Source organism: Loxodonta africana, chromosome 2 (genome assembly GCF_030014295.1).
Source record: "Loxodonta africana isolate mLoxAfr1 chromosome 2, mLoxAfr1.hap2, whole genome shotgun sequence".
Lineage (NCBI taxonomy): Eukaryota > Metazoa > Chordata > Mammalia > Proboscidea > Elephantidae > Loxodonta > Loxodonta africana.
The window spans coordinates 230,627,653-230,655,645 of NC_087343.1; the positions used below are offsets into that span (position 1 = coordinate 230,627,653).

Sequence of the window (27,993 nt, forward strand, 5' to 3'; positions counted from 1 at the left end):
GAGCTTTTTAAATGACATAAGTTATAGTAAGAACAATTACATAAATTATATTAAAAATAGAGCTAATGCATACTCAAAAGGCATGATTTCCTAATTGCTACACTTCCCATCTGCGCTCTTGAGGTTATTTATGTCCGCTGCAGCTGCACGGCAGGCATACTGTACGTGGCCCACTGCTGAGCATCTGTTCCCAGCTCCTCATTCGGTGACGTCAGGGAATCAGCCAAGGCAGAGTAGTTTACACCAAGGGAATCGGCACACCTATATCACCCCACTCACCCAGAGCAGGCAGCTCCCGTTAATCAGCTCACCACTCCACAGAGACACCAGCTTTAACCGCTCTCTGACAGCAAACGATTCTTGGCTCCCTCCCCAGAGAGGCTCCTTTTTCAACTCTCAGATTAGACCTTGAATGAGCTGAGTCTACTCCTTTTGTTTTTATTAAAACCCAATCTGATAGCATGGCTATTTGAACTGAAGGCTCTAAACCCACCCTGTCAAATATTACAGCCACTGGCCACATTATGGCTACTGAGCAGTTGAAATGTGGCTACTGGCTAGAAAGGAGAGTGCTATGGGTGTAAATCAAACGTTAGATTTCAAAAACCGAGCACGAAAAAGAAAATGTAAAATAGCTCATTAATGATCTTAATACTGAGGATACCTTGATACGATAACTACAAATGTTAAATAAAATGTATTATTAAAATTAGTTTCACCTGTTTCCTTTTGCTTTTTTAAAATGTTGCTTGTATTGTACTTCTCTTAGAAGTGGTGGCTTCCAAAGCGATCCTTGTTCCCGCCTTGCTGTCTCCTACGTGTTCTCTTGACCCTCCCCCACGTTAGCTCTGACAAATTACCTCCTCCCTCTTCTTTCCGGTCTTTATTTTCTTCGTTCTCTGCCTCCACATTTTATGCCTTGGCCCACACCCAACAAAAATAAGGAAGCCCATGATCTTTCCAACTGGCAGTCTGACCTGGTCACAGCATTGTCTATCTAGAAGTCCAGCTGGAAATAAATTTAAAATATCCCTGACTGCCTTTTAACTCTCCGAATACTTTCTGCAATGGATTGAACTGTGTCCCACCAAAATACTTGTCAACTTGGCTAGGCCATGATTCCCAGTACTGTGTAAGTGTCCACCATTTTTTCATCTGATGTGATTCTCCTTTGTGTTGTAAATTCTGTCTCTGTGATGTTAATGGAAACCCTGGTGGCGTAGTGGTTAAGTGCTACGGCTGCTAACCAAGAGGTCAGCAGTTCAAATCCGCGAGGCGCTCCTTGGGAGCTCTATGGGGCAGTTCCACTCTGTCCTACAGGGTCGCTATGAGTCAGAATCGACTCGACGGCAGTGGCTTTAGTGAATGATGTTAATAACATGGGATTATCAGCAATTAGGTTAACGAGGCAGGACTCAGTGTACAAGATTAGATTATGTCTTAAGTCAATCTCTTTTGAGATATAAAAGAGAGAAGTGAGCAGAGAGACATGGGGACCTCACACCACCAAGAAAGACTAGCCAGGAGTGTGCATCCTTTGGACCTGAGGTCCCTGCACTGAGAAGCTCCTTGACCAGGGGAAGACTGGTAACAAGGACCTTTCTCTAGAGCTGACAGAGAAAGCCTTCCACTGGAGCTGCATTTGGACTTCTAGCCTACTAGACTGTGAGAAGATAAGCTTCTGTTTGTTAAAGCCATCCACTTGTGCTATTTCTGTGATAGCAGCACTAGATGACTAAGACAGAATTTGGTACCGAGAGAGTAGGGTGCTGCTCTAACAGACACCCAAAATGTGGAAGTGGCTTTGAAGCTGTATGGACAGAGGCTGGAGGAATATTAACGTGTCTAATGGTAAAGGCGGATTGACACAATGGCTGCAACAATGAACTCAAGCACGACAATGATTATAAGGAAGGCTCCGGACTGGGCGGCGTTTCGTTCTCTTGTGCACAGGGTCGCTACAAGTCGGAACTGACTCCACGGCACCCAACAACAACAACGGTAAAGGCCTAGATTGCCCTGGAGAGACTGTTGGTGGAATTATGGACAACAAAGGACATTCTCGCGAGGACTAAGAAGGAAGGGAGGAGAGCTGTAACACTGGAGACGGCACAGATGATGAGAAGTGACAGCAGCAGAGCCAGGGGACCAGCACGAGGCAACAGTGAAGCCAACCCACACAGCAAGAGAGCTGAGGGCCTGTGCACAGGAGGCTTCCTGGCGGAGTGGGGTGCCTCTAGGTACCTACCCGTGGAGCTAGGCTTGCCGACCTGGCTAACGTTTACTGGCGGAGTAGGGTGCCTCCAGGCACTTACTGGTGGAGCTACACTTGCCCCAGCAAGGCAGACATGGGCTGAGAGGCCTGAGGGACCAAGAGGCCAAGGAACCAGGAAGCAAAAGCTGAAGAGACAAGCAACACAGGAAGCCAAGCTGCCTCAGTCTCGAAGGGTATGGCCACGACCTCTGGAGTTCCAAAGGGTGGAGCCACGGCCCCTGGTATGTCTAACAGTGGAGCTGCCACTCAGATGGGACTAGGAGAATGGTGTGCCTGAAGCCAGCCCCAGTGGGCCTGGAAGGTGGAGCTGAAGCCCAGGGCCGAGAGGCCTCCACTCAGAATCTGGAGAGTGCGGCCAGTACCTAGAGTCTGGAGGGCAGGGCTATTGTGTAAATGGTCTCAGAGAACAGAGGATTATTTTCAAGGCTTGAGGGCTAATGTAATGTGTTCTGCTAACTTGCTTGTGCCTGTTATGCCTTCTTTCTCTCGAATCTCTCCCATTTGTAATGGAAATGTCTAGCTTGTGCTTGCTCTGCCATTGTACTTTGGAAGCAGATAACTTATATTCTGGATCTTGCAGATGAAGAGGAATTTTTGGATTTTGGACTTGCAGCTGATTTAAGCCTTTTGCTATGATATGATGGGTTGAATATGTTTTACATATGTGTCAACTTGGCCAAGCCATGATTACCAGTATTTTGTGATTGTCTACCATTTTGTCACATGATGTGATTTTCTTATGTGTTGTAAATCCTGTCTCTATGATGTTAACGACATGGGATTAGTGGCAGTTATGTTAACAAGACAGGACTCAATCTTCAAGATCAGATTGTATCTTAAGCCAATCTCCTTTGAGATATAAACTAGAGAAGTGAGCAGAGCTACATAAGGACCTCATACCACCTAGAAAGCAGCACCGGGAGCAGAGCACATCCTTTGGATCCAAGGCACATGTGCAGAGAAGCTCCTAGATCCAGGGGAAGACTGACAAGGACCTTCTTCCAGAGCCAACAGACACAGAAAGCCTTCCCCTGGAGAAGACATTCTGAATTCAACTTCTAGTCTACTAGACTGTGAGAGAATAAACTTCTGTTTCTTGAAGCTATCCACTTGTGGTATTTCTGTTATAGCAGCCCTAGATAACCAAGACACTTTCTGAATCCAGTTATATTTTCTAAGTCTAGGATCTTTCTTGGTTGAGTTCTCTAACCTAGCTGTTACCATCAGTGATTCCCTATTTCTCCAGAAGAAGAGGATTCTTTTATGGATGAAAAAATTCTGATGCCCAGAGTAATAATATTATTCTCGTTTGTTTCAAGGCCAGATGGTCTGGGTAAGAATCATGCCTCTATAAAATTATTCCTGTGTCACTATGAGCAAGTAACTTAACCCCTCCAGCCTCAGTTTCCCTATCTGTAAAATGGGGTTATAATATTTTTTTTTCATAAGCACTATTATCAACTGAATGGAAGAGATCCATATTTGTACCCATTCCAAAGAAAGCTGATCCAACAAAATGTGGAAATTATCAAACAATATCATTAATGCCACGTGCAAGAAAAATTTTGCTGAAGAGCATTCAAAAACAGTTGCAGGAGGCGGAGCCAAGATGGCGGAATAGACAGACGCTTCCAGCGAGCCCTCTTTACAACAAAGACCTGAAAAAACAAGTAAAACGAGTATATTCGTGACACGCTGGGAGCCCTGAGCTTCAAAGGCAAGCTTAGAAAATGAACTGAGGGGCAGGCGGATGAAGAGACCATTCAGAAGCGGAGAGGAGTTACTGGACGTGAATCGCGGGGAACCCTCAGGCAACATTCCCAGAGCGGCTGCAGCGGGCTGGTACTAGCATTGGGCCACAGTTTCCTCAGGGAGAAGCAGCCCAGCCACACAGCCTACTCACACCTCCAGAAACTGAGAAGAACAGTGCTCTCAGCAAAAGCTAAGTACTTGGGTATATTTTACTGCGTCCCCACACCCCCAAGCCGGCTTCAGCGGCTGAATTCCCTGGCCTGAGATAGGCCATGTTGAGTGCCTAGAGACATCTTCCCACCTTGGAGAGGGAAAATATTTGCAATTGGGGAAGAGATAATTTGCCAACTCCACTAACAGGGGGAAGTTCCGGACAGCAGCGGCTCCTGTCCAGACATAAACAGTCCATGGACTTCGAGCATCTTTCCCCTCTGCATGGACCCGTGTGGGCCTATTTCGGGAGAAGAGGCCCTTTTTGGCAGACTCCAACCATTTCAGCGGTGTGGTGGAGAGGTGGGTGTTTGATGTTTGACATTGCTTTGCCTATTAAACAAGGGCCTCAACTACCCACATCAGAGACCTAAGGACTGGTAGCTCCACTCAGGTCATCCGGTCACCAGCAAAAGGAATCCAAGGATAACTGGTACCTCCCAGTCCTTACAACCAAAAACATTGGGTGCCCATGGTCCGTCTGCAGAACCCACCCACCTGCACACTCTAGGGAACAGGGACACACTTTCCTCAGAGAAACTCGGGGAGTCGGTTCTCAGCCCCCTCCCTTGTTCAGAGCGTGACCCCCTGCTGCAGTCAGATTCCGATATATATGCCAATCACCCCTGCCCCTCTAAGACTGTAGGACAGAGCCTGTACCACACACTTGATGATCAGCTACCTGGATCCCTGAGCTGAATTCATACAAGAAAAGTGAATGGACTCCTAGACTGATATACCTGATAACAGCTCTAGCCAGCTTGGGACAGGACACCAGAGCTCCAAAGGCTAAAATAATCAAGCTAGCTCACTCAAGAAACTCATTTGGGCATACCAAAACAAAACAAAGCAAGAAGCTATGACACAGTAAGCAAGCATAAACTAATACAATAACTTACAGATGGCTCAGAGACAACAGTCAATATCAAGTCACATAAAGAAACAGATCATGATCACCTCAACAGGCTCTCAAAACAAAGAATTGAGGGATCTTCTAGATGAAAGTGCATTCCTGGAATTACCAGAGGCAGAATACAAAAGATTAATATACAGAAACCTTAAAGACATCGGGAAGGAAATGAGGCAATATGCAGAATGAGCCAAGGAACACACAGATAAAGCAATTGAAGAAATTAGAAAGATTATTCAGGAACATAATGAAACATTTAATAAGCTGGAAAAATCCAGAGACAACAGCAATCAGAAATTCAGAAGATTAACAATAAAATTACAGAAGTAGACAACTCAGTGGAGAGTCAGAGGAGCAGAACTGAGGAAGGAGAAGCTAGAATTTCTGAACTCGAAGATAAATCACTTGGCACTAATACATTTGAAGAAAATTCAGAAAAAAGAATTTAAAAAAATGAAGAAAGCTTAAGAATCATGTGGGACTATCAGGAGAAATAACCTACGAGTGATTGGAGTACCAGAACAGGGAGGGATAACAGAAAATACAGAGAAAATTGTTGAAGATTTGTCGGCAGAAAACTTCCCTGGTATCGTGAAAGATGAAAAGACATCTATCCAAGATGCTCACCGAACTCCACATAAGGTGGATGTTAAAAGAACTTGCCAAAACCAAAGATAAAGAGAGAATTTTAAGAGCAGCAAGGGATAAACGAAAAGTCACCTACAAAGGAGAGCCAATAAGAATAAGCTCGGACTACTCGGCAGAAACCATGCAGGCAAGAAGGCACTGGGATGACATATTTAACATATAGAAGGAAAAAACTTGCCTGCCAAGAATCATATATCCAGCAAAACTGTATCTTTAATATGAACGTGAAATTAGGACATTTCCAGATAAACAGAAGTTTAGGGAATTCAAAAAAACTAAACCAAAACTACAACAAATACTAAAGGGAGTTCTTTGGTTAGAAAATCAATAATATCAGGTATTAACCCAAGAATAGAACACTGGGCAGAGCAATGAGAAGTCAACCCAGACAGGGAAATCGAAAAAACAAAAAAAGATTTTAAAAAAAAAAAAGCTCAAAAAAGGGTAACAGTAATGTTATTATGTAAAAGAAGACAACATTAAAACAATAAAGAGGTACTAAGAAACGTAATCACAGATCTTCCATATGGAGAGGAAGATACAGCAATTCAAAGAAATAAAAGTTAGGTTTAAATTTAGAAAAACAGGGGTAAACAGTAAGGTAGCCACAAAGGAGACAAACTATCCTACTCATCAAAATAAAATACAAGAAAAAAATAAAGACTCAGCAGAAACAAAATCAACAACAACCAATATGATGAAAGGACAATATATAATCTACTCAGCAAATAAAATTAAGTGGGAAAAAGAAACTGTCAACAACACACAAAAAAGGCATCTAAATGACAGCACTAAATTCTTACCTAATTACGCTGAATGTAAATAGACTAAATGCAGCAATAAAGAGACAAAGAGTGGCAGAATGGATTAAAAAACAGGATCCGTTTATATGCTGCCTACAAGAGATAAACCTTAAACTTAGAGACACAAACAAGCTAAATCTCAAAGGATGGAAAAAAAATATATCAAGCAAGCAACAATCAAAAAAGAGCAGGGGAAGCAATATTAATTTCTGACAAAATAGACTTTAAATTTAAATCCATCATAAAGGATAAGGAGGGACACTATATAATGATTACAGGGACAATATACCAAGAAGATGTAACCATATTAAATATTTATGTACCCAACAACAGGGCTGCAAGATACATAAAACAAACTCTATCAGCATTGAAAAGTGAGATAGACAGCTCCACAATAATAGTAGGAGGCTTCAACACACCACTTTCGGAGAAGGACAGGACATCCAGAAAGAAGTTCAATAAAGAAACAGAAGATCTAAATGCCACAATCAACCAACTTGACCTCGCAGACATATACAGAACACTCCACCCAAGAGCAGCCAGGTATACTTTCTTTTCTAGTGCACATGGAACTCTCTACAATAGACCACATATTAGGTCATAAAGCAAGCCTTAGCAGAATCTAAAACATTGAACTATTACAAAGCATCCTCTCTGACCGTAAGGCCATAAAAGTGGAAATCAATAACAGAAAAAGCAGGGAAAAGAAATCAAACACTTGGAAACTGAAGAATACTCTGCTCAAAAAAAGACTAGATTAGAGAAGACATTACGGATGGAATAAAGAAATTCAGAGAATCCAATGAGAATGAAAACACTTCCTCCTATCAGAACCCTTGGGACACAGCAAAAGCAGTGCTCAGAAGCCAATTTATATCAATAAATGCACAAATACAAATAGAAGAAAGGGCCAAAATCAAAGAATTATCCCTACAACTTGAACAAAGAGAAAGAGAGCAAAGAAAGAAATCCTCAGGCACCAGAAGAAAACAAATAATAAAAATTAGAGCTGAACTAAATGAAATAGAAAACAGAAAAACAATTGAAAGAATTAACAAGACCAAAAGCTGGATCTTTGAAAAAAAAATCAACAAAATTGATAAACCATTGGCCAAACCGACAAAAGAAAAACAGGAGAGGAAGCAAATCACCCGAATAAGAAATGAGATGACGATATTACAACAGACCCAACTGAAATTAAAAGAATCATATCAGATTACTATGAAAAATTGTACTCTAAAAAATTTGAAAACCTGAAGAAATGGATGAATTCCGAGAAACACACTACCTACCTAAACTAACACAAACAAAGGTAGAACAACTATAACAAAAGAAGAGATTGAAAAGGTAATCAAACATAACAAAAGAAGACCCATAACAAAAGAAGAGACTGAAAAGGTAATAAAAAAAACTCCCAATAAAAAAAAGCCCTGGTCCGGATGGCTTCACTGCAGAGTTCTACCAAACTTTCATAGAAGACTTAACACCACTACTACTAAAGGTATTTCAGAGCATAGAGAACAACGGAATACTCCCAGACTCATTCTATGAAGCCACCATATCCCTGATATCAAAACCTGGTAAAGGCACCACAAAAAAAGAAAATTATAGACCAACATCCCTCATGAACTTAGATGCAAAAATCCTCAACAAAATTCTAGCCAATAGAATTCAACAACATGTCAAAAAAATAATTCACCATGACCAAGTGGGATTCATACCAGGTAAGCTGAGATGGTTCAACATTAGAAAAACAATTAATGTAATCCACCACATAAATAAAACAAAAGACAAGAATCACATGATTTTATAAACTGATGCAGCAAAGGCATTTGACAAAGTTCAACACCCATTCATGATAAAAAAAACTCTCAGCAAAATAGGAATAAAAGGAAAATTCCTGAACATAATAAAGGGCATTTATACAAAGCCAATAGCCAACATCATCCTAAATGGAGAGAGCCTGAAAGCATTCCCCTTGAGATTCGGAACCAGACAAGGATGTCCTTTATCACCACTCTTATTGAACACCGAGTTGGAGGTCCTAGCCAGAGCATATAGGCTTCACAGAGAAATAAAGGGCATCCGGATTGGCAAGGAAGAAGTAAAATTATCTCTATTTGCAGATGACATGATCTTATACACAGAAAACCCTAAGGAATCCTCCAGAAAACTACTGAAACTAATAGAAGAGTTCAGCAGAGTATCGGGATACAAGATAAACATACAAAAATCAGTTGGAGTCCTCTACACCAACAAAAAGAACATTGAAGAGGAAATCACTAAATCGATACCATTTACAGTAGCCACCAAGAAGATAAAATACTTAGGAATAAATCTTACCAGAGATGTAAAAGACTTATACAAAGAAAACTACAATATACTTCTGCAAGAAACAAAAAAAAAAAACATACATAAGTGGAAAAACATACCTTGCTCATGGATAGGAAGTCTTAACATAATCAAAATGTCTGTTCTACCAAAAGCGATCTATACATTTAATACAATTACGATCCAAATTCCAACGACATTCTTTAATGAGGTGGAGAAACAAATCACCAACTTCATATGGAAGGGAAAGAGGCCCTGGATAAGTAACGCATTACTGAAAAAGAAGAACAAAGTGGGAGGCCTTATTTTACCTGATTTTAGAACCTATTATACCGCCACAGTAGTGAAAACAGCCTGGTACTGGTACAACAACAGATACATAGACCAATGGAACAGAATTGAGAATCCAGGCATAAATCCATCCACATATGAGCAGCTGACATTTGACAAAGGCCCCAAAACAGTTAAATGGGGAAAAGACAAATGGTGCTGGTACAAGTGGATATCCATCTGCAAAAAAATGAAACAAGACCCATACCTCACTCCATGCACAAAAACAAGCTCAAAATGGATCAAAGACCTAAATATAAAATCTAAAACGATAAAGATCATGGAAGAAAAAATAGGGACAACGTTAGGAGCCCTAATACATGGCATAAACAGTGTACAAAACATTATTAAGAACGCAGAAGAAAAACTAGATAACTGGGAGCTCCTAAAAATCAAACACCTATGCTCATCCAAAGACTTCACCAAAAGAGTAAAAAGACTACCTACAGAATGGGAAAAAGTTTTTAGCTATGACACTTCCAATCAGCGCCTGACCTCTAAAATCTACATGGTACTGCAAAAACTCAACTACAAAAAGACAAATAACCCAATTAAAAAATGGGCAAAAGATATCAACAGACACTTCACTAAAGAAGGCATTCAGGTATCTAACAGATACTTGAGGAAATGCTCACGATCATTAGCCATTAGAGAAATGGAAATCAGAACTACAATGAGATTTCATCTCACTCCAACAAGGCTGGCATTAATCCAAAAAACACAAAATAACAAATGTTGGAGAGGCTATGGAGAGATTGGAACACTTCTACATTGCTGGTGGGAATGTAAAATGGCACAACCACTTTGGAAATCTATCTGGTACTTCCTTAAAAAGCTAGAAATAGAACTACCATACGACCCAGCAATCCCACGCCTCGGAATATATCCTAGAGAAATAAGAGCCTTTACACAAACAGATATATGCACACCCATGTTTACTGCAGCACTGTTTAGAACAGCAAAAAGATGGAAGCAAGCAAGGTGCCCATCAATGGATAAATGGATAAATTATGGTACATTCACACAATGGAATACTATGCAGTGATAAAGAACAGTGATGAATCTGTGAAATATTTCATAACATGGAGGAACCTGGAAGGCATTATGCTGAGTAAAATCAGTCAGTTGCAAAAGGACAAATATTGCATAAGATCACTATTATAAGAACTTGAGAAATAGTTTAAACTGAGACGAAAACATTCTTTTGTGGTTACGAGAGGCAGGAGGGAGGGAGGGTGGGAGAGGGGTATTCACTAATTAGACAGTAGATAAGCACTACTTTAGGTGAAGGGAAAGATAACCCACAACTTTTTGGTTTAGTCCAGCACAACTGGACTAAACCAAAAGCAAAAAAGTTTCCTGAATAAACTGAATGCTTCGAAGGCCAGCATAGCAGGGGCAGGGGTTTGGGGACCATGGTTTCAGGGAACATCTAAGTCAATTGGCATAATAAAATCTATTAAGAAAACATTCTGCATCCCACTTTGAAGAGTGGCGTCTGGGGTCTTAAACACTAGCAAGCAGCCATCTAAGATGCATCCATAAGTCTCGACCCACCCGGATCAAAGGAGAATGAAGAACACCAAGGTCACAAGGTAATTACGAGCCCAAGAGACAGAAAAGGCTACATGAAGCAGAGACTACATCATCCTGAGACCAGAAGAACTAGATGATGCCCGGCCACAACCGATGACTGCCCTGACAGGGAACACAACAGAGAACCCCTGAGGGAGCAGGAGAGCAGTGGGATGCAGACCCCAAATTCTCATAAAAAGACCAGGCTTAATGATCTGACTGAGACTAGAAGGACCCCGATGCTCATGGCCCCCAGACCTTCTGTTGGCCCAGGATAGAAACCATTCCCAAAGCCAACTCTTCAGACACGGATTGGACTGGACAGTGGGTTGGAGAGGGATGCTGGTGAGGAGTGAGCTTCTTGGATCAGGTGGACACTTGAGACTATGTTGGCATCTCCTGCCTGGAAGGGAGATGAAAGGGTAGAGGGGGTTAGAAGCTGGTGAAACAGACATGAAAAGAGAGAGTGGAGGGAGAGAGAGGGCTGTCTCATTAGGGGGAGAGTAACTGGGAGCATATAGCAAGGTGTATATAAGTTTTTGTGTGAGAGACTGACTTGATTTGTAAACTTTCACTTAAAGGAGAATAAAAATCATACAAAAAAAAATAATAATCCATTGCAGCAGTACATTTACAGCCGACTTCCAGAAATACAAGCTGGATTCAGAAGAGGACATGGAACAAGGGATATCATTGGTGATGTGAGATGGATCTTGGCTGAAAGCAGAGAATACCAGAAGAATGTTTACCTGTGATTTATTGACTATGCAAAGGCATTCGACTGTGTGGATCATAATAAATTATGTGCAACATTATGAAGAATGAAATTCCAGAACACTCAATTGTGCTCATGAGGAACCTGTACATAGACCAAGAGGCAGTCATTCGAACAAGGGGATACTGCATGGCTTAAATTCAGGAAAGGTGTGTGTCAGGGTTGTATCCTTTCACTTATTCAATCTGTATGCTGAGCAAATAATCTAAGAACCTGGATCATATGAAGAAGAATGGGGCATCAGGATTGGAGGAAGACTCATTAACAACTGCGTTACGCAGATAACACAATATTGCTTGCTGAACGTGAAGAAGGCTTTAAGCACTTACTGATGAAGATCAAAGACTATGGCCTTAAGTTTGGATCACACCTCAAGGTAAAACAAAAATCCTCACAACGGGATCAATAAGCAACATCATGATAAACAGAAAATACTGAAGTTGCCAAGGATTTCATTTTACTTGGATCCACGATCAACACCCAGGGAAGCTGCAGTCAAGGAACCCAGTGATGTATTGCCATCGAGTCAGTTTGGAGAATACCAAGCCACATCTTTTAAGCTTCTCTGGAATAACATCAGGGGAGACTGTGGAATTTATCTTTGATACCAGAAATATACCTAGATCTGACCCTTCCCCACCCCTACTCTTAGCCTGCTCCCTCCACAGAACCTCAGAGAGTGCCTACTGAAGAAAGTTTCTCAAAAAATACTGGATTAATGGATAAAGGGATGAATGCTTCTCAGCTCATATATCACATGCAACTGGCTTTGCGTTCACAAAAGACTGACACGGCCTCTTGTTTTGCTTTCTAAATTAAAGAAAAAATAATGTTAAATAGGGCTTTAAGGTGATATGGAAAACACTGGTAGGTGGTTCCCCAAATCTGTTTTCCCTATAGTTACCACATTCTAGGTTTTGGGCCAGACACATGGATGGTTGGGAGAAACCCCTCCCAGCCTTTGTTGAGACGACAGTGTCATGTGTCTAAATAACAGTTAATGGAATGTTGCATTGATGTGTGTAATTTCTGGAATGTGTCCTCAAAAATGCATGGATATGCCTTTTTATTTCCTTTCTTCCTTCCTGTTGGCTGGGATGTCAGCATAATGGCCTGAGCTGGAGCTGCCATTATGAGCAATGAGGTATAATCCAACTACTGAGGACAGAGTAACAAGACAGAAGGACACTAGGTATTCCAGAATGGAGTAGCCAAACGAGCCCTGTCAGCCTATATTTATGAGAAATGAAAAAAAAAAAAAGTTTATGTTGTTAAGCCACTGCTATTTTGGGTTTCTCTCAGTCTTCAGGAGAATTTATCTCCAAAACTCTCACTCTCTCTCTCCCATTTCTTCCCCTCTGTCCTCACCTTGTCCTGGCTTTGTCTGTCATGTCCTCTTTCTACAGGTTTCTATTCACCTGAATGTCTCTAGTCTCTGACTTCAGAGCCCCTCAGCCATGTCGTCTCAGTTCTTTCATCTGAATGCCAGATTAGTAGCTGGAATGTTCCTGGCTGAATTCACTCCCTCAAGAGGAGGGAAGCTCCATCTTAACTGGGCCTTAAGACAACCAAGGACATATTCGTAACCTACATGGCAGCCTTCAGAAGGAAAGGAGGTGACTTCACTGCTAGAAAATTAAAAGAGTCCTAAGACTCAGGATATGAATTTAATCATGATCTATGGAAAATAATACATGGACAGCATGTAGGGAGGGTTAGAAAAAACCAAACCAGTTGCTGTTGAGTTGACCCTGACTCACAGAGACCCCATGTGTGTCAGAGAACTGTCCTCCACAGGGCTTTCAATGGCTGGTATTTTGGACGATTATAAAGCCTTTCTTTTGAGGCACTTCTGGGTGGACTTGAACTGCCAACCATTCAGTTAGCAGCTGAGCACATTCATGATGGATACAAAAAAAACCCAAACCTATTGCCATTGAGTCAGTTCTGACTCATAACGACCCTACAGGACAGAGCAGAACTGCCCCATAGAGTTTCCAAGGAGCGCCTGGTGGATGTGAACTGCCGACCCTTTGGTTAGCAGCCATAGCACTTAGCCACTATGCCACCAGGGTTTCCTCATGATGGATAAGGTCACCAATATTAAAAATATAAAACACCCTGACAAACATCACCAAGGAGAAATACCCACCAGATCTCTCATTTTAAACTTAGTCTTCCACATTTGTTTTTAACCAGATTTCATCTGAATCAAAATGTTCCTCCTTGTTTCTGACTATCTCTAACCCCTTGGGATGGCTTTTGATCTATAATCGACTGTCCCCTGGATACAAAGGTCAAAGCAAATTTCCAGAAGACATATGACATACATTCACACATAAAGTTAAGAGTGATAACAATGATTGGGACCATTGGTATTTCATACCAGACCATGCTTTTAAAAATGGCTGAGTGAGGAACTTAGTAAATTCTCTCCCTGAAAAGCAACGTTAACACTAGACAAACTTGTCAGAACAAGCATCAAACATCTCTGGAAAGACTCCGAAAGCATATAATAAATTGAAAACGTTTATTCAAGAAAATCTATTGAACTTCGTGAAGACCAGTGGGAATGGGAGCGCTTTAGCCTGGAGCTGCTTACTTTCCCCATCTCTACCCCAGCTCCGTGATGGAGACGTTCTACCAGGGCAGGGTAGCCTGTAAGGATTGGCAGCTCTCCTGCGGAGAAAGATGCTTTCTTTGGAGCAAAGTGCAAAAAAAAAAAAAAAACTCCATGGCCAGGCATGCTGTCAAAAACAGTAACAATCTGAGTGGCAAACAATCAGGGAAGACCAACATGACAGCAATACTAGTGCGGCAAACAAAATGGCAGATCAGAACAGACAGAAAATTAACAGGGAGGTCAGGGGAATGGCATAGCCAATGTAGGCCTTGATAAAATAATACTCTTCCCCGCTGGTCTAGAGCACTGTGTGGTGCATGTGCAAGACTACACAGAGATCAAAGAGGACTTCAGCAAGCATCTTCTTCCTGGGTGAATGGGAAGTCTTTAAAACACAGAAAGCAACCGCCAGGCAGACTTGTAAACTCCCTGAAGCTGAATGCATTCCCATGTGTGTACCGGGAGTTCCAGAAGGTGAAGAGAGAGAGAGAACGGGGTTGAAAAATACTTGAAAAAATAATGGCCGAAAATGTTAATATACACATCCAATAAATTCAATGAACTCCAAGGAGGATAAACACAAGACAAATGGATGAAGGTGAAACACAAAGAGAAAATACTGAAAGCTGCAAGAGAGAAACAACTCATCACATACAAAGGAACCTCAGTAAGATTAGCAGCTGACTTCTCCTTAGAAACGACAGAGGCCAGAAGACAGCGTGTAGGCTTGCCCTACAAAAAATATTAAAGAAAGTTCCTCAGGCTGGAAGAAACTGAGACCAGATGAAAGTGAAATCTACATGAAAAAATAAGAGCAATGGTAAAAAATAATTACATCGGAAGATACAAAGGACAATATAAATAAGTTTTTGTTGTATCTTAACTGATTTAAAAGACAACTGCATAAAAACAATTATAAAATTGTATAATAAAAATTTAATATATATAATAATACTAGCACAAAGAACAAGGAAGAAATGAGACAATACTGGAGAAAGGAATTGACCTAGAAAACCCCAAACTCATTGCTGTCAAGTCAATTCCGACTCATAGCAATCCTACGGGACAGAGCGGAACTGCCCCCCTAGGGTTTCCAAGACTGTAACTTCACAGAAGCAGATCGTCACATCTTTCTCCCTCAGAGCGACTGGTGGGTTCAAACCACCGACCTTTCAGTTAGCAGCCACAGCACTTAACCACTACGCCACCAGGGTTTCCAGCAAAATGGTGGGTCAATATGTAACCACATAAAATAACAATGAACAAGAATACTTTAAATACTCAATAAAAAGGCAGAGCTTATCACTCACTAAACATAAAAATAAATGGTGTCTACAAGAGACACACTTTAGACTAAAAGACACAAATAGGTTGAAATTAAAAGAATAGAAAATAATACATCTTGCAAATAGTAACTATAAGACAGCTGGAGTGGTCATACTTATATAATAAAAAACAGAGTAAAACAAAAAAAAGTTACTATAAACAAAGGAGAATATTTTATAATGATAAAAGGTCAATTCATGAGGAAGATGCAACAATTATCACCAATGCACACACCCAACAATATAGCCTCAAAACCGATCAAACAAAATTGTCAGAATTACATGGGGTTGTTAACCAATACCATAAAACAATATACGTACTAACTATTTAATGAGAATCTAGTTTGTTCTGTAAACCTTCATCTAAAGTACAACTGAAAAAAAAAATAGGGGCAAAAAAAATTGTCAGAATTAAATGAGGAAATAGACAATTCAACAACACTTGGAGACTGCAATAGGCCCCTCTCAATGGTGGATAGAATAACTAGGAAAAAAACTACAAGAATATAGAAGACTTACTAAACATTATCGACCAACTTGGCCGAACTGACATCTATAGAACACTCAACAACAATAGTAGAATAAGCATCATGGAAGACAGGCCACATGCTAGGTGAAAAAACAACTCTCAACTTTAAAAGGCCTGAAATCATAGTATGTATATTTCTGACCAAAACAGAGATTAATTAGAAGTCAACAAAAGAAGGGAACTGGGGAAATTTTAAAATATTTGGAAATTAAACAACACAATTCTAACAATCCATTTGTAGAAGAAACTACAAAGATAATTAGAAAACATTTTGATCTGAATGAAAGTGAGATCAGCATATCTAAAGTAATGAGAAACAGCTAAAGCAGTGCTTGGAGAGAAATTTATAATTGCAAAGGAGTATATTAGAACAGAAGGAAATTTTCAAATCTATTACCTAAGTTTCAACTTTCAGAAACTAGAAAAAAAAAAAAAGCACAAACTAAACCCACTGCCAGCGAAAGGAAGGAAATTATTTAAAGACCAGGGTGGAAATCAACAAAATATAGAAAAACAAGAGAGACAGTCAATAAAATCAAAGGTTGTTTCTTTCAAAAGACAAGGAAAAAAATAAAAAAATAACTGCAAGGGAAAATGTTAGCTTGATTGCCAAGAGAAAAGAGAGAGAGAGAGAAGGTACAAATTACCAAAATCTGAAATGGAAGAGGAGACATCATTACCAGCTTTATAGTAATTAAAAGGACTGTAGGGAATATTTTAAGCAGTTTTCTGTCAAAAAATTAGACAACATAGATGAAAAGAACAAACTCCTATAATGACAAAAATTACAAAACTGAATTAAACAGAAAATCTAATACACTGATAATTGTTATACTAAAGAAACTAGTTAATTAAAATCTTCACACAAAGAAAATTCCAGATGGCTTCACTGAAGAATTCTATAAAACTTTTTAAAAAGAAATAATACCAATCCTTCACAAATTCTTCCAGAAAACAGAGAAGGAGGGCACATTTCCCAACTCATTCTGTGAGGCCAGTATTACCCTGATCCCAAAGCCAGAAAAATACACGATGAGAAAACTATAGACCAATATCCCTTATGAATATAGGTGCAAAAAAATCCTCAACAAAATATTAGCTAACCAAATCCTGCAACCCAAGGAACCAAGTGAGATCTACCCCAGGAATGTAAGACTGGTTTAATATCTGAAAATCAATTAACATAACAGTAATACATCATATTAATAGAAGACAAAAACCCCATAATAATCTCAACAGATGCAGAAAAAGCATTTGACAAACTCCAACACTCATTCATGATTAAAAACAAAACAAAAAAAACAAAACTTGTCAACAAACTAGAAATAAAAGGGAAACTTCTCATTACGGTAGAGGACATCTAAGGAAAAACTACGGAAACATGGTATTTTATGGTGAAAGACTGACTGCATGTCCCTACTATCAGGAGCAAGACAATCATGTCTGTTCCCTCTGCTTATATTCAACCAGTGCCATCGGGAAAGGAAATGAAAAGGCATCCAGGTTGGAAAAGAGGGAGTAATACTGCCTTGGTTCACTATGTAGAAAATCCTATGGAATACATACATGCACAAACCCATACATCCATCTACTAAAACTAATATATGAGATCGGCAAATTCACAAGATTTGATATCTGTATAAAAATCTGTATACCAAAGAAGGATCGATACATTCGAATTGTGGTGTTGCCAAAGAACACTGACTATACCATGGACTATCAGAAGAACGAACAAATCTGTCTCGGAGTAAGTACAGCCAGAATGCACCTTGGAAACGAAGATGGTGAGATTTTCTCTTGCTTACTTTGCACATGTTACCAGAAGAGACCAATCCCTGGAGAAGGACATCATGCTTGGTAAACTAGAGGGTCAAGAAAAAACAGCAAGACCCTCAATAAGATGGATCAACACAGCAGCTGCAACAATGGGCTCAAACATAGCAACAGTTGTGAGGACAGTCAGTACCAGGCAACATTTTATTTTGTTGTATACAGAGTTGTTATGAGTGGAGCCAATTCTATGGCACCCAACAACAACAACATACAAAAATCAATCACGTTTCTGTATATTAACAGCAAATACATGAAAACCAAAATTAAACACACAACACCACTTCCATTTTCTCCAAAGGAAATGAAACACATAAGAATAAAAAAACCAAAAACAAACCCATTGCCGTCGAGTCAATTCCGACTCATAGCGACCCTACAGGACAAAGTAGAACCACCCCATAGAGTTTCCAAGAAAAACCTGGTGGATCTGAACTGCCGACCTTTCGGTTAGCAGCCGTAGCACTATGCCACCAGGGTTTCCACGTAAATACACACTTAGCAAAACATTCATAGAATTTATAGTCGAAAACTGTAACAGTGCAGATGAACAAAATTAAAGGCCTAAATAAATGGAGACACATTGTTCATTTACTTGGAAGACTCAACACTGTAAAGATGTCAAGTCTCCTCAAATTCATCTATAGGTTTAATGCAATTCATATTAAAACCCAAGAAGGTTTTTGTAGATAGAGACAAACTTAATGTAAAACTAATATAAGAAAGGTATAGGGATATAGAATTTTCAACAAGTTTGAAAAAAAAAAGGAATAAAGTGTGAGGAATCACTCTACCCAAAATTTAAAAAAAAAAAAATTTTTTTTTTTTTTTTTTTTATTCAGCTAGGGTAACCAAAGAGAGGGTAACTTCCTCAACTTGATAAATTAAATCTACAAGAAACCTGCAGCTAGCATCATACTTAATGGTAAAAAAGCTAGATACTTTCCCCTTAAGATGGGGAACAAGACAAGGATGTCCCCTCTCACCACTCCTGTTTAACATCATATTGGAAGTCCCAGCTGATGCAGTAAGAAAAGAAAAAGAAATAAAAGGTATACAGATTGAGACCAAACCAAACCCAATGCCGCTGAGTAGATTCCCACTCAGCGTGATCCTATAGAACAGAGTAGAACTGCCCCATAGAGTTTCCAAGGAGTAGCTGGTGGATCCGAACTGCCAACCTTTTCGTTAGCAGCTGAGCTCTTAACTACTGCACCACCAGGGCTCTACAGACTGAGAAGGAGGAAATTAAAAGTATCTTTGTAAATTATACGATTGTCTATGAAGACTATCCCAAAGAAATCTACAAAAAAACTCCTGGAACTAATAAGGGATACCAAGTTTGCAGGATACAAAATTTACGAAAGTCAACAGCTTTCCTATATACCAGTAATAAACAACTGGAATTTGAAATTAAAAATTGAACATCATTTACAGTAACCCAAACCCAATCATTTACAGTAGCACCAATAAATATGAAATACTGAGATATAAATCTAACAAAATATGGATTTACGTAATATGTCTACCCATCCACCAACACCACTGTGTTAGTTACCGTAGCTTAATAAGCAGGCCTTAATTTGGGGTAGATTGATTCCTCACACTTCTTTTTGTTTTCTTCAAAACATGTACAAGATCTACAGGAGGAAAAGTACAAAACTCTGAAGAAAGAAATCAAAGAAGATCTAAACAAATGCAAAAGTATTCCAGGTTCATGGATAGAAAACTCAGTATTATTATTATGTCCATTCTTTCCAACTTGATGTATAGATTCACACAGTCCCAATCAAAATTCCAACAAGTTCTTTGTGAATACTTACAAACCAATTCTGAAGTTTATATGGGGAGGGAAAGGTCCAGAAAATTCAAGAAGAACAAAATTGGAGGACTGATATTACTCTATAGCAAGACTTATGGAAAGGCTACAATGATTGAGACCATGTAGGATAAGCAAACGAATACACAAATACATCAAAGAAACAATAGAGAGCCCAGAAATAGACCCACATAAATATAGTTAACTGGTCCTTGACAAGGGAGTAAAGATAACACAATGGGAAAGGGTCAATCTTTTCAACAAATGGTGCCAGGACAGCTGGACATCCACATGCAAAAACATGAATCTGGAGACCTCACACCTCCGCAAAAATTAACTCAAAGGAAATCACAGACCTACATGTAAAATGAAAAATTATACGACTTCTAGAAGAAATCACAAGAGAAAATCTAGGTGACCTTGGGTTTGGCGATGACTTTTTTAGAAAGAACATCAAAAGCACAAGGAAATAAAAAATTGAGAAGCTGAATGCCATTAAAATTAAAAACTCAATCCCCATCCTAGGCATATACCCAGAAAAAGCAAATGCAGAAACCTATACACCAGTGTTCGCTGCAGCACTTTTCGCAATAGCTAAAATGTGGAAACAACCGAAATGTCCATCAACAGATGAATGGATAAACAAAGTGTGGTACATGCATACCATGGAGTGGTATGCAGCCGTAAGGAGAAATGAACAATGTGCATGAACCCTAAAAACACGCCGAGTGAAATAAGTCAGCTGCAAAGGGACAAACACTATATGGTCTCACTTATATGAAACAAGGAAATATATAGAAACCAAGGATTATTAACAGTTTCCAGGAGTGGGGCGGAGGGGGGAGTTTTTATTAGGGCAGAGCTGAGTTTATGTTAATGGTGGTAGAATATTTTGGAAAAGGATAGCAATAATGGTGGCACAACACGAAGAAAAATGTAATCAATGTCACTGAACTGTAAATGCAGAAGTTGTTGCGATGGTGAGTATCTTGGTGTGTATATTTTCACCACCATAAAAATAAATAAATAAAAACTTCTGCTTTGTTAAAGACACTGTTAAGTGAATAAATGAGACAAGCCGGAGAATGGAAGAAAATATTCGCAAAACGCTTATCTGATAAAGGACTTGTACCCAAAACACACAACATACTCTTCAAACCCAACAATAAGAAAACCATTAACCCAATTAAGAAATGGACAAAAGATCTAAACAGACGCCTCACCAAAGAAGATAAACAAATGCAAACAGGCACGTGAAAAGATGTTCAATGTCATATATCATTAAAAAAAAAAAAAAACAAACCCAGTGCCATCGAGTCAATTCCAACTCATAGCGACCCTATAGGACAGAGTAGAACTGCCCATAGAGTTCCCAAGGAGCGACTGGCAGATTCGAACTGCCAACCCTTTGGTTAGCAGCCTAACACTTAACCACTACGCTACCAGGGTTTCCTCATATATCATTAAAAAACTGTAAATTAAGACAACAACGAGACACCACTATACGTCTATTAGAATGACTAAAACTTGACACCAAACAATGGAGAGGACGTGGAGAAACAGGAGCTCCCATTCATTGCTGGTGGGACTATAAAATGGTACAGATGCTTAGAGGAGTCGGGCAGTTCCTTACAAAGCTAAACAGACTTACCATACATACAACTCAATAATCACACTCCTTACGTATTTACCCAACTGAGTTGAAAACTTACGTTCACACCAAAACATTCACATAAACGTTTATAGCAGCTTTATTCATAATTGTCAAAAATTGGAAACAACCATGCTGTCCTTCAACAGGTGGATGGAGAAACAAACCGTGGTACATCCATACAATGGAATATTACTCAGCGATATAAAGAAATGAGCCACAAAAAGACTTCAAGGACTCTTCAATGCATATTGCTAAGTGAAATAAGCCATTTGAAAAGGTTATGTACTGTACAATCACAACTACATGACATTCTGGAAAAGGCAAAATCATACAGGCAGTAAAAAGATCAGTGGTTGCCAGGAACTGGGGCAGGGCGGGGTGTGAAGAGGTGGAGCACAGGGGATTTTTAGGGCAGTGAGACTACCCTGTATGATACCATAATGATGGAGACAAGACATCCTGCCTTTGTCAAAATGCACAGAACTAATGTAAACCACAGACCATAGCTAGTACTAATACGTCAATGTTGTTTCCTTAACTGTAACAAATGTACCACTGGAACGCAGGATGTTAATAACAGAAAAAACTCGGTGGGGGGTCATTTGGAATCCTGTACCTCCTGCATAATTTTTCTGTAAACCTAAAACGTCAAGTCTATTTTTTAAAAATAAAAAAATAATCACTGAAAAAAAAAACAAATCAATTGTATGTCTACATACTAGCAATGTACAATCCAAAACTGATTAAGAAAGAAATTCCATTCTCAATAGTACCAATAGTTAAATTCTAGGGAATAAATTTAACAAATCCAAGTCTTGTACACTGAAAACTATAAAACATTGCTATGCGAAACTAAAGACCAAAATAAACAGAGAGATACACCATGTCCTAGATTAAATAATATTGTAAAGATGGCAACTTTCCCAAGATTAACCTATAGATTCAATGCAATCTCTATCAAAATTACAGCAGGCTTTTTTTAAAAATCAGATCATAAACTAGATGGTACCTGGCTACCACCACTGACTACACCCATAGTGATCACAGCAGAGGGTTCTGGATAGAGCTGGAGAAAAATGTAGAACAAAACTCTAACTCACAGAGAAAAAAAGACCAAACTTGCTGGTCTGACAGAAACTAGAGAAACCCCAAGAGTATGGCCCCCGGGCCCCCTTTGAGCTCAGCAATGAAGTCACTCCTGAGGTCCACCCTTCAGCCGAAGATTAGACATGCCCATAAAACAAGACTAAAGGGGCACACCAGCCCAGGGGCAAGGATGAGAAGGCAGGAGGGGGCAGCAGAACTGGTAATAGGGAACGCAACGTCGAGAAGGGGAATGTGTTGACATGCCGTGGGGTTGGCAACCAATGTCGTAAAACATTACGGGTACTAATTGTTTAAGGCAAAGCAAGTTTGTTCTGTAAACCTTCATCTAAAGTACAATAAAAAAAAAAGAAAGACAACCTACAATGAGATAACTATCTCACCCTGATATTAAAAAATTAGATCATAAAACAAACATGGAAATGCAAAGGACTGAGAATGGTCAAAATCTTGAAAAAGTACAAAACTGAAGGCCTTATATGTTACGATTCAAAACTTATCACAATCTACATAATTAAGGCAGTATGTACTAGCGTTAAGTATGGACATACAGGTCAATGGAACTGAATTGAGTTAACCGATTTTCAATCGAAGTGCCAAGGTAATTCAATGGAGAAAGATTTTCACCAAATGGCGATGGGAAAATTGGTTATACACATGCAAAAATGATGAATTTTGCCCATTACCTCACACCAGTCACAAAAGCACCTAAAAAGATACCACAGACCTAAAAGTAAGAGCTAAAACTTAAACCCACTGCCAGATTTCCAACAGCATTCCTAGGGGACTCACCCTGAGTGAGCTTCCTAACGGGCTTAAATTTTAGACAAGAACATACTAAAAATATTTTTGATCTTGGGTTAGGGAAATATGTCTTAGATACAACACCAAAAGCACGCTACATCAGAGAAAACAAAAAAGGATAAATTAGACTTCATCAAAATAAAAAAACTTTCTTTTTTTGAGCTTCAAGAGGCCTTTAAGAAAATGAAAATATTTGCAAATCATATATCTGATAAAAGACTTGTATCCAGGACATGCAAAGAACTCTACGACTGAAGAAGACAGATAGCCAATGAAAAAATCACAGAAGATGTGAACAGACATTTTACCAAGCTCATGAAAAGATATTCAATATCGTCAGTCATTCCGTTAAAAAACCCACTGCCGTCAAGTCGACTCTGAGTCATAGTGACCCCTTAAGTTATCATGAAATCCATCCATGGGGTAGAAGTCAGGTGTGTTTACTTTTAACAAAACTGACTACAGCAGCACAGAATAGGAAATCATGTGTACTGCATACAAGTGAGATTATTCAATAAAATCTTTTTTCCTCCAACTACATACATATTTTCATATGTAGGTGTGTTTTAGGGCGAGGGTTAGAAGTTTCTGGTTACAGTGAATGTTAGTAAAAAATGTTGCAAAGCCACTGGCCTAGGATATGTAATCTAACCCTAAATCTAAGAAAGGTATTTTTCAAATGTAATTTTCCCCCCAAATGCTTCAATCTTTTTTCTTTTTCAAAAAGTCTCTCCAAATAGCGGCTTTCCCGCAAAAGCTCAAAGTACGTGAGTAACCTAACCCGTAGCTTTGCTGCCGCAATTCGAACAGCCCACCGAAGTGGCTGGCGGAGTGGGCTTTCTGACCAGTCAGCACCGCTACCCAACTGATCCTCCGGAGCTGCCAGCACCAGGCAGAGGACGAGCCCCTTAGGTGGGCAGGTTTTCCAGGTTGGCCCAGCCACTTGCCTGCCAGGCTTCTGACGTTTTCACTTTTTCAGCTTGCAGCTTCTGAGCCTTTTTCATCTTTTCCCTCAAGTCTTCCAGGATCTTTGGAAACGTGCCCTGCAGGAGACAGCAGAGAGGTTATGCTTCCTTAAGTAGGTGTTCCACCTAGGATCAGAGCAGAGGAAAAAGAAGAAAACTACGGTTACGCTCATCCATTCATCCAGCAAGCACTTACTGAGCGCTGGGGCTCAGAGGTACTAAGGAGAGCGTAGCTTCCTTCGGAGAAGACCCCAAACTGTGCGGGAAGGTACGGAAGACCCCTGCAGAATGGGACTTGAAGGTTGCAGTATGAACTCATGATTTCAAAATTTCATACATATATTTCCTAATTCTGCAAATTGAAAGGGCCTGTTGCTGTATGCCATCAAGTCGATGCTGACTCATACAGACCCTATATGACAGAGCAGAACTGCCCATAAGGTTTCTTAGGCTGTAATCTTTACAGGAGCAGATCACCAGGTCTATCCTCCCACGGAGCCACTGCGTGAGTTCAAACCACTGACCTTTTGGTTAGCAGCTGAGTGCTTAACCTCAGCAGCAATGAGCATACCTACCGCCCAGATCTTGGTCTCTAAACATCATTCCCCACTAACAGATAATATGGCAGATTCTAGGTCTGGCCCAAAATTACTTAAGAAAGACACAGGTACTGGCTTAGAAGGGACTCCCCTTGGTCAAACTTGTGACAATATGAGCATCAAGAAGAATGATGTAATAGATTAAGACACACTAAGTTAATATAAAAATCCATGACTCCATATTGATAGTCAAAAGAAAGGGGGTGTGATGGGAAGGGAAAGCTCTCCTTCACAGAAAAATGCTAGCTAATAAATGTTGAGGAAATGAAACCAGAAGACTGTGCAGTGCCACGGTAATAATCAATTCAGGCATCAATGCCTGTTAAGACCACCGGGTGACAAGGTGTTAACCAACAGGAGATAGTCACACTGTCTCAAAGCATCATCCCACAGATGGCTTGCTCCTTAGGAAGGGGAAAACGTACTGTACGATGGAGAGGTCAAGCAGATGCCACCTTAACCAAGCGGTCAAACAGCATCAAGCTGGCATCACGGGCCTTTTGACCTGATGCCCTTTGGAGTGTATACAACCTCACCTCTGCAGCATTCTTGACAGAATGTTTAACCTAAATCTAAGTACGAGAAAGAGAGAATGAGAATGAATAGATGGCAAAATGCAAAGGGTTTACCAGTGTTAAATGTGCAATGTTTTTTTCAGCTTTTCTGTAGGTTTGATATTTCTCTCAACGAAGAGCCGGGGGAGGGAAAAGAGGGCCCCAACCTGCTGGAAAAACGCATATAAACGTGCAATTCTTCTAGACTCAGGCTGCCTAGGTTCGAATCCCAGCTGTGTGACAGGAGGCAAGAACCTTTCTGTACCTCAGTTTCCCTGTCTATAAATTAGACATGGGAACCCTTCTGTACCTCATTTTCCCCATCTATGAACTGGAAATGGTATTAACTCCTACCTTATAGGGTTGTTATGAGGACTGGCTGCATTAACACAGGTAAAGAAGTTAGAACGGTACCTGGCAAGCAGCTGATGCTAGGTTAGGTGAATGGGCTATTGTGGAGTGCAGAAACAGATTATCAGTGTCTGTATAATTATGACAGACCTGGCACTCCGCAAGCGAGCTGACCACCTCTGTGAGCAGCAACCTGGACCAGGCTGCTGGGCCCGTGCAGTTAGGGGCGGTAGGGTCGAGGTGGGTGTGAGGACGGTACAGAGGGTGTGGGGTGAAGTGCGGGGGCGTCTGGGGACCTGTGTGTACATGTGCATGTACTGGTAAACAAAGTCTGAGCTAGGCAGCAGTAAGGGGAGTCACGGCGGGTCGGGATGAGCAGTGCTGAACAGAGGCCAGAGAGAAGGGGACATAGCCAGGCCCTGGCTAGAAGTCCAGAGGTGGTGGTGGGGTGGTGGGAGAGAGGCAGATCCCGGCTTGGGCAGAACCGGACGTGGTGCAGTTGGGTCAAGAGAGTAGGGTTCCAGGCAAGGCGGGACTGGGCGGGGCCGGAGGGGATCGAGCGCGGAGGGTACCTCCTCGCAGGCAATGGAACTGGGCGCGGAGGGGCCGGGGCAGGGCGCAGGTAGGCGCCGAGGGGCCGGGGCAGGGCGCAGGTAGGCGCCGAGGGGCCGGGGCAGGGCACAGGTAGGCGCCGAGGGGCCGGGGCAGGGCGCAGGTAGGCGCCGAGGGGCCGGGGCAGGGCACAGGTTAGGCGCCGAGGGGCCGGGGGTCCCGGCGCCGTGGGTCACGGGCAGGCAGGGAGCGGAGGGACCGGCGCGTGGCGCGGGGCCGGTCGTCGGCGACCGCTGTGCTCACCCGGTAGGTCTGCGCCGCCTCCTCCGCGGGCACCACGTGGTGAGTTCTGTGCTCCCGGGCCCGGTCGCACACCACGCAGACCGGGCTCTGGTCGTTCTTGCAGAAGAGCTTCAGCGGCTCCAGGTGCTCGGCACACAGGTCGCACGACCCCCCGCGACCCTGCGCCGGCCCGAGGCGCCGGAGCGCGGTGGCCACCCTCCCCAGCGGCCGGTTGGGCCGCAGGCTGCGGGTAGCGCAGGGCTTGCGACATTCGGGGCAGAGGAAGGGCGCGTCCCCGACGCCCCGGCTGCGGTCGACGCAGGCGCGGCAGAAGTTGTGGCCGCAGCCGAGGGACACGGGCTCAGAGAAGAGGTCGAGGCAGATGGGGCAGGTGGCCTCGTCCTGCAGGTCCCGGGCCAGGCTACGCACGGCCATGGCGCCGCGGGCCGGCTTTCGCTTTAGTGTTCGCGGCGGCAGGAGAGGCCCGGCGGCCGCCCGCCCCGCCCCAGGGCCGCGGCGTAGGAGGGGTGGGGCGGGACCCGGCTCGGAAAGCCCTGGGCCAATGCCCGCCGGAGCCTGCACCGCGCGTGCCGGCAGGTGGGCCTGGGCCGGGAAGGGGGGGCTCAGGGACACGAGGGTCCCGTGGGGTGACAGTGCTCATTGCACCACGCCGTGAGTTTACTGAAACGTTGCTGAATCGTACGCTTCGAACCAGCGAAGTCTGTGCTAAGTTACACCTCAACAAAGTTGTTCTGAAAATTCCGTCTTTATTCCAGGCAGTTTAGCCTATCTGTACCTGTGATCTTGTGTGTACGGTGGGGATGTTATTTACCTCATAGAGTTGGGTTAAAATTGTATCAGTAAAATGTGCTAAATATGTAGGACACACACACACACAAAATCGTGGAGTCCATTCCGACTCATAGCGACCCTATAGGACAGAGGAGAACTGACTGCCCCATAGGGTTTCCAAAGAGCGGCTGGCGGATTCCAACTGCGGGGGACCTTTTGGTTAGCAGCTGAGCTCTTGTTAATCACTGCACCACAAAATTATCCTTTATTTTTAACCCATCCTCGTAAATACATTGACAGTAGGATGTGGACACACCCAAGAATAGTGCAGAATGGAAGGGAATTAATAACTCACTGTGCCCTGAGAGGACATTTTTTTTTTTTTTTTTTACCATACTTCCTGTTTTTTACCCTCCAGCCGATTCCTACTTCTGGCGACCTCCCGTGTGCAGAGTAGAACTTCTGCATGGGGTTTTCAAGGCTGTGACCTTTCCAGGGGTTGCCAGGCCCATCTGAGGTGCCTCTGGGTGGGTTTGAATCGCCAGCGTTTCCATTAGCAATCCAGCACGTCACCATTTATTTAACCATTGTGCCACCTAGG

The 27,993-nt window shown here is 41.6% G+C and overlaps 1 protein-coding gene across 14 annotated transcripts in view; it reads right to left on the reverse strand.

Moving 5' to 3' along the window:
* The window catches only part of LOC100660920 (E3 ubiquitin-protein ligase TRIM11-like), a 50,498-nt gene extending 23,434 nt beyond the window's left edge, over positions 1–27,064 (reverse strand). For all 14 annotated transcript variants that reach the window (XR_010321092.1, XR_010321090.1, XR_010321091.1 and 11 more), the window contains exons 1-2: positions 26,622–27,064; positions 24,245–24,340 (exon numbers count right to left, since the gene is read on the reverse strand). Coding sequence is in view for 11 of the 14 variants with exons in the window: in XM_023540346.2 (XP_023396114.1) it covers positions 24,245–24,340; positions 26,622–27,035 (510 nt within the window). In the remaining 3 variants the exon portion in view is untranslated. The remainder of the gene's footprint in view (positions 1–24,244; positions 24,341–26,621) is intronic.
* Between the last annotated feature and the right edge of the window lie 929 nt (positions 27,065–27,993).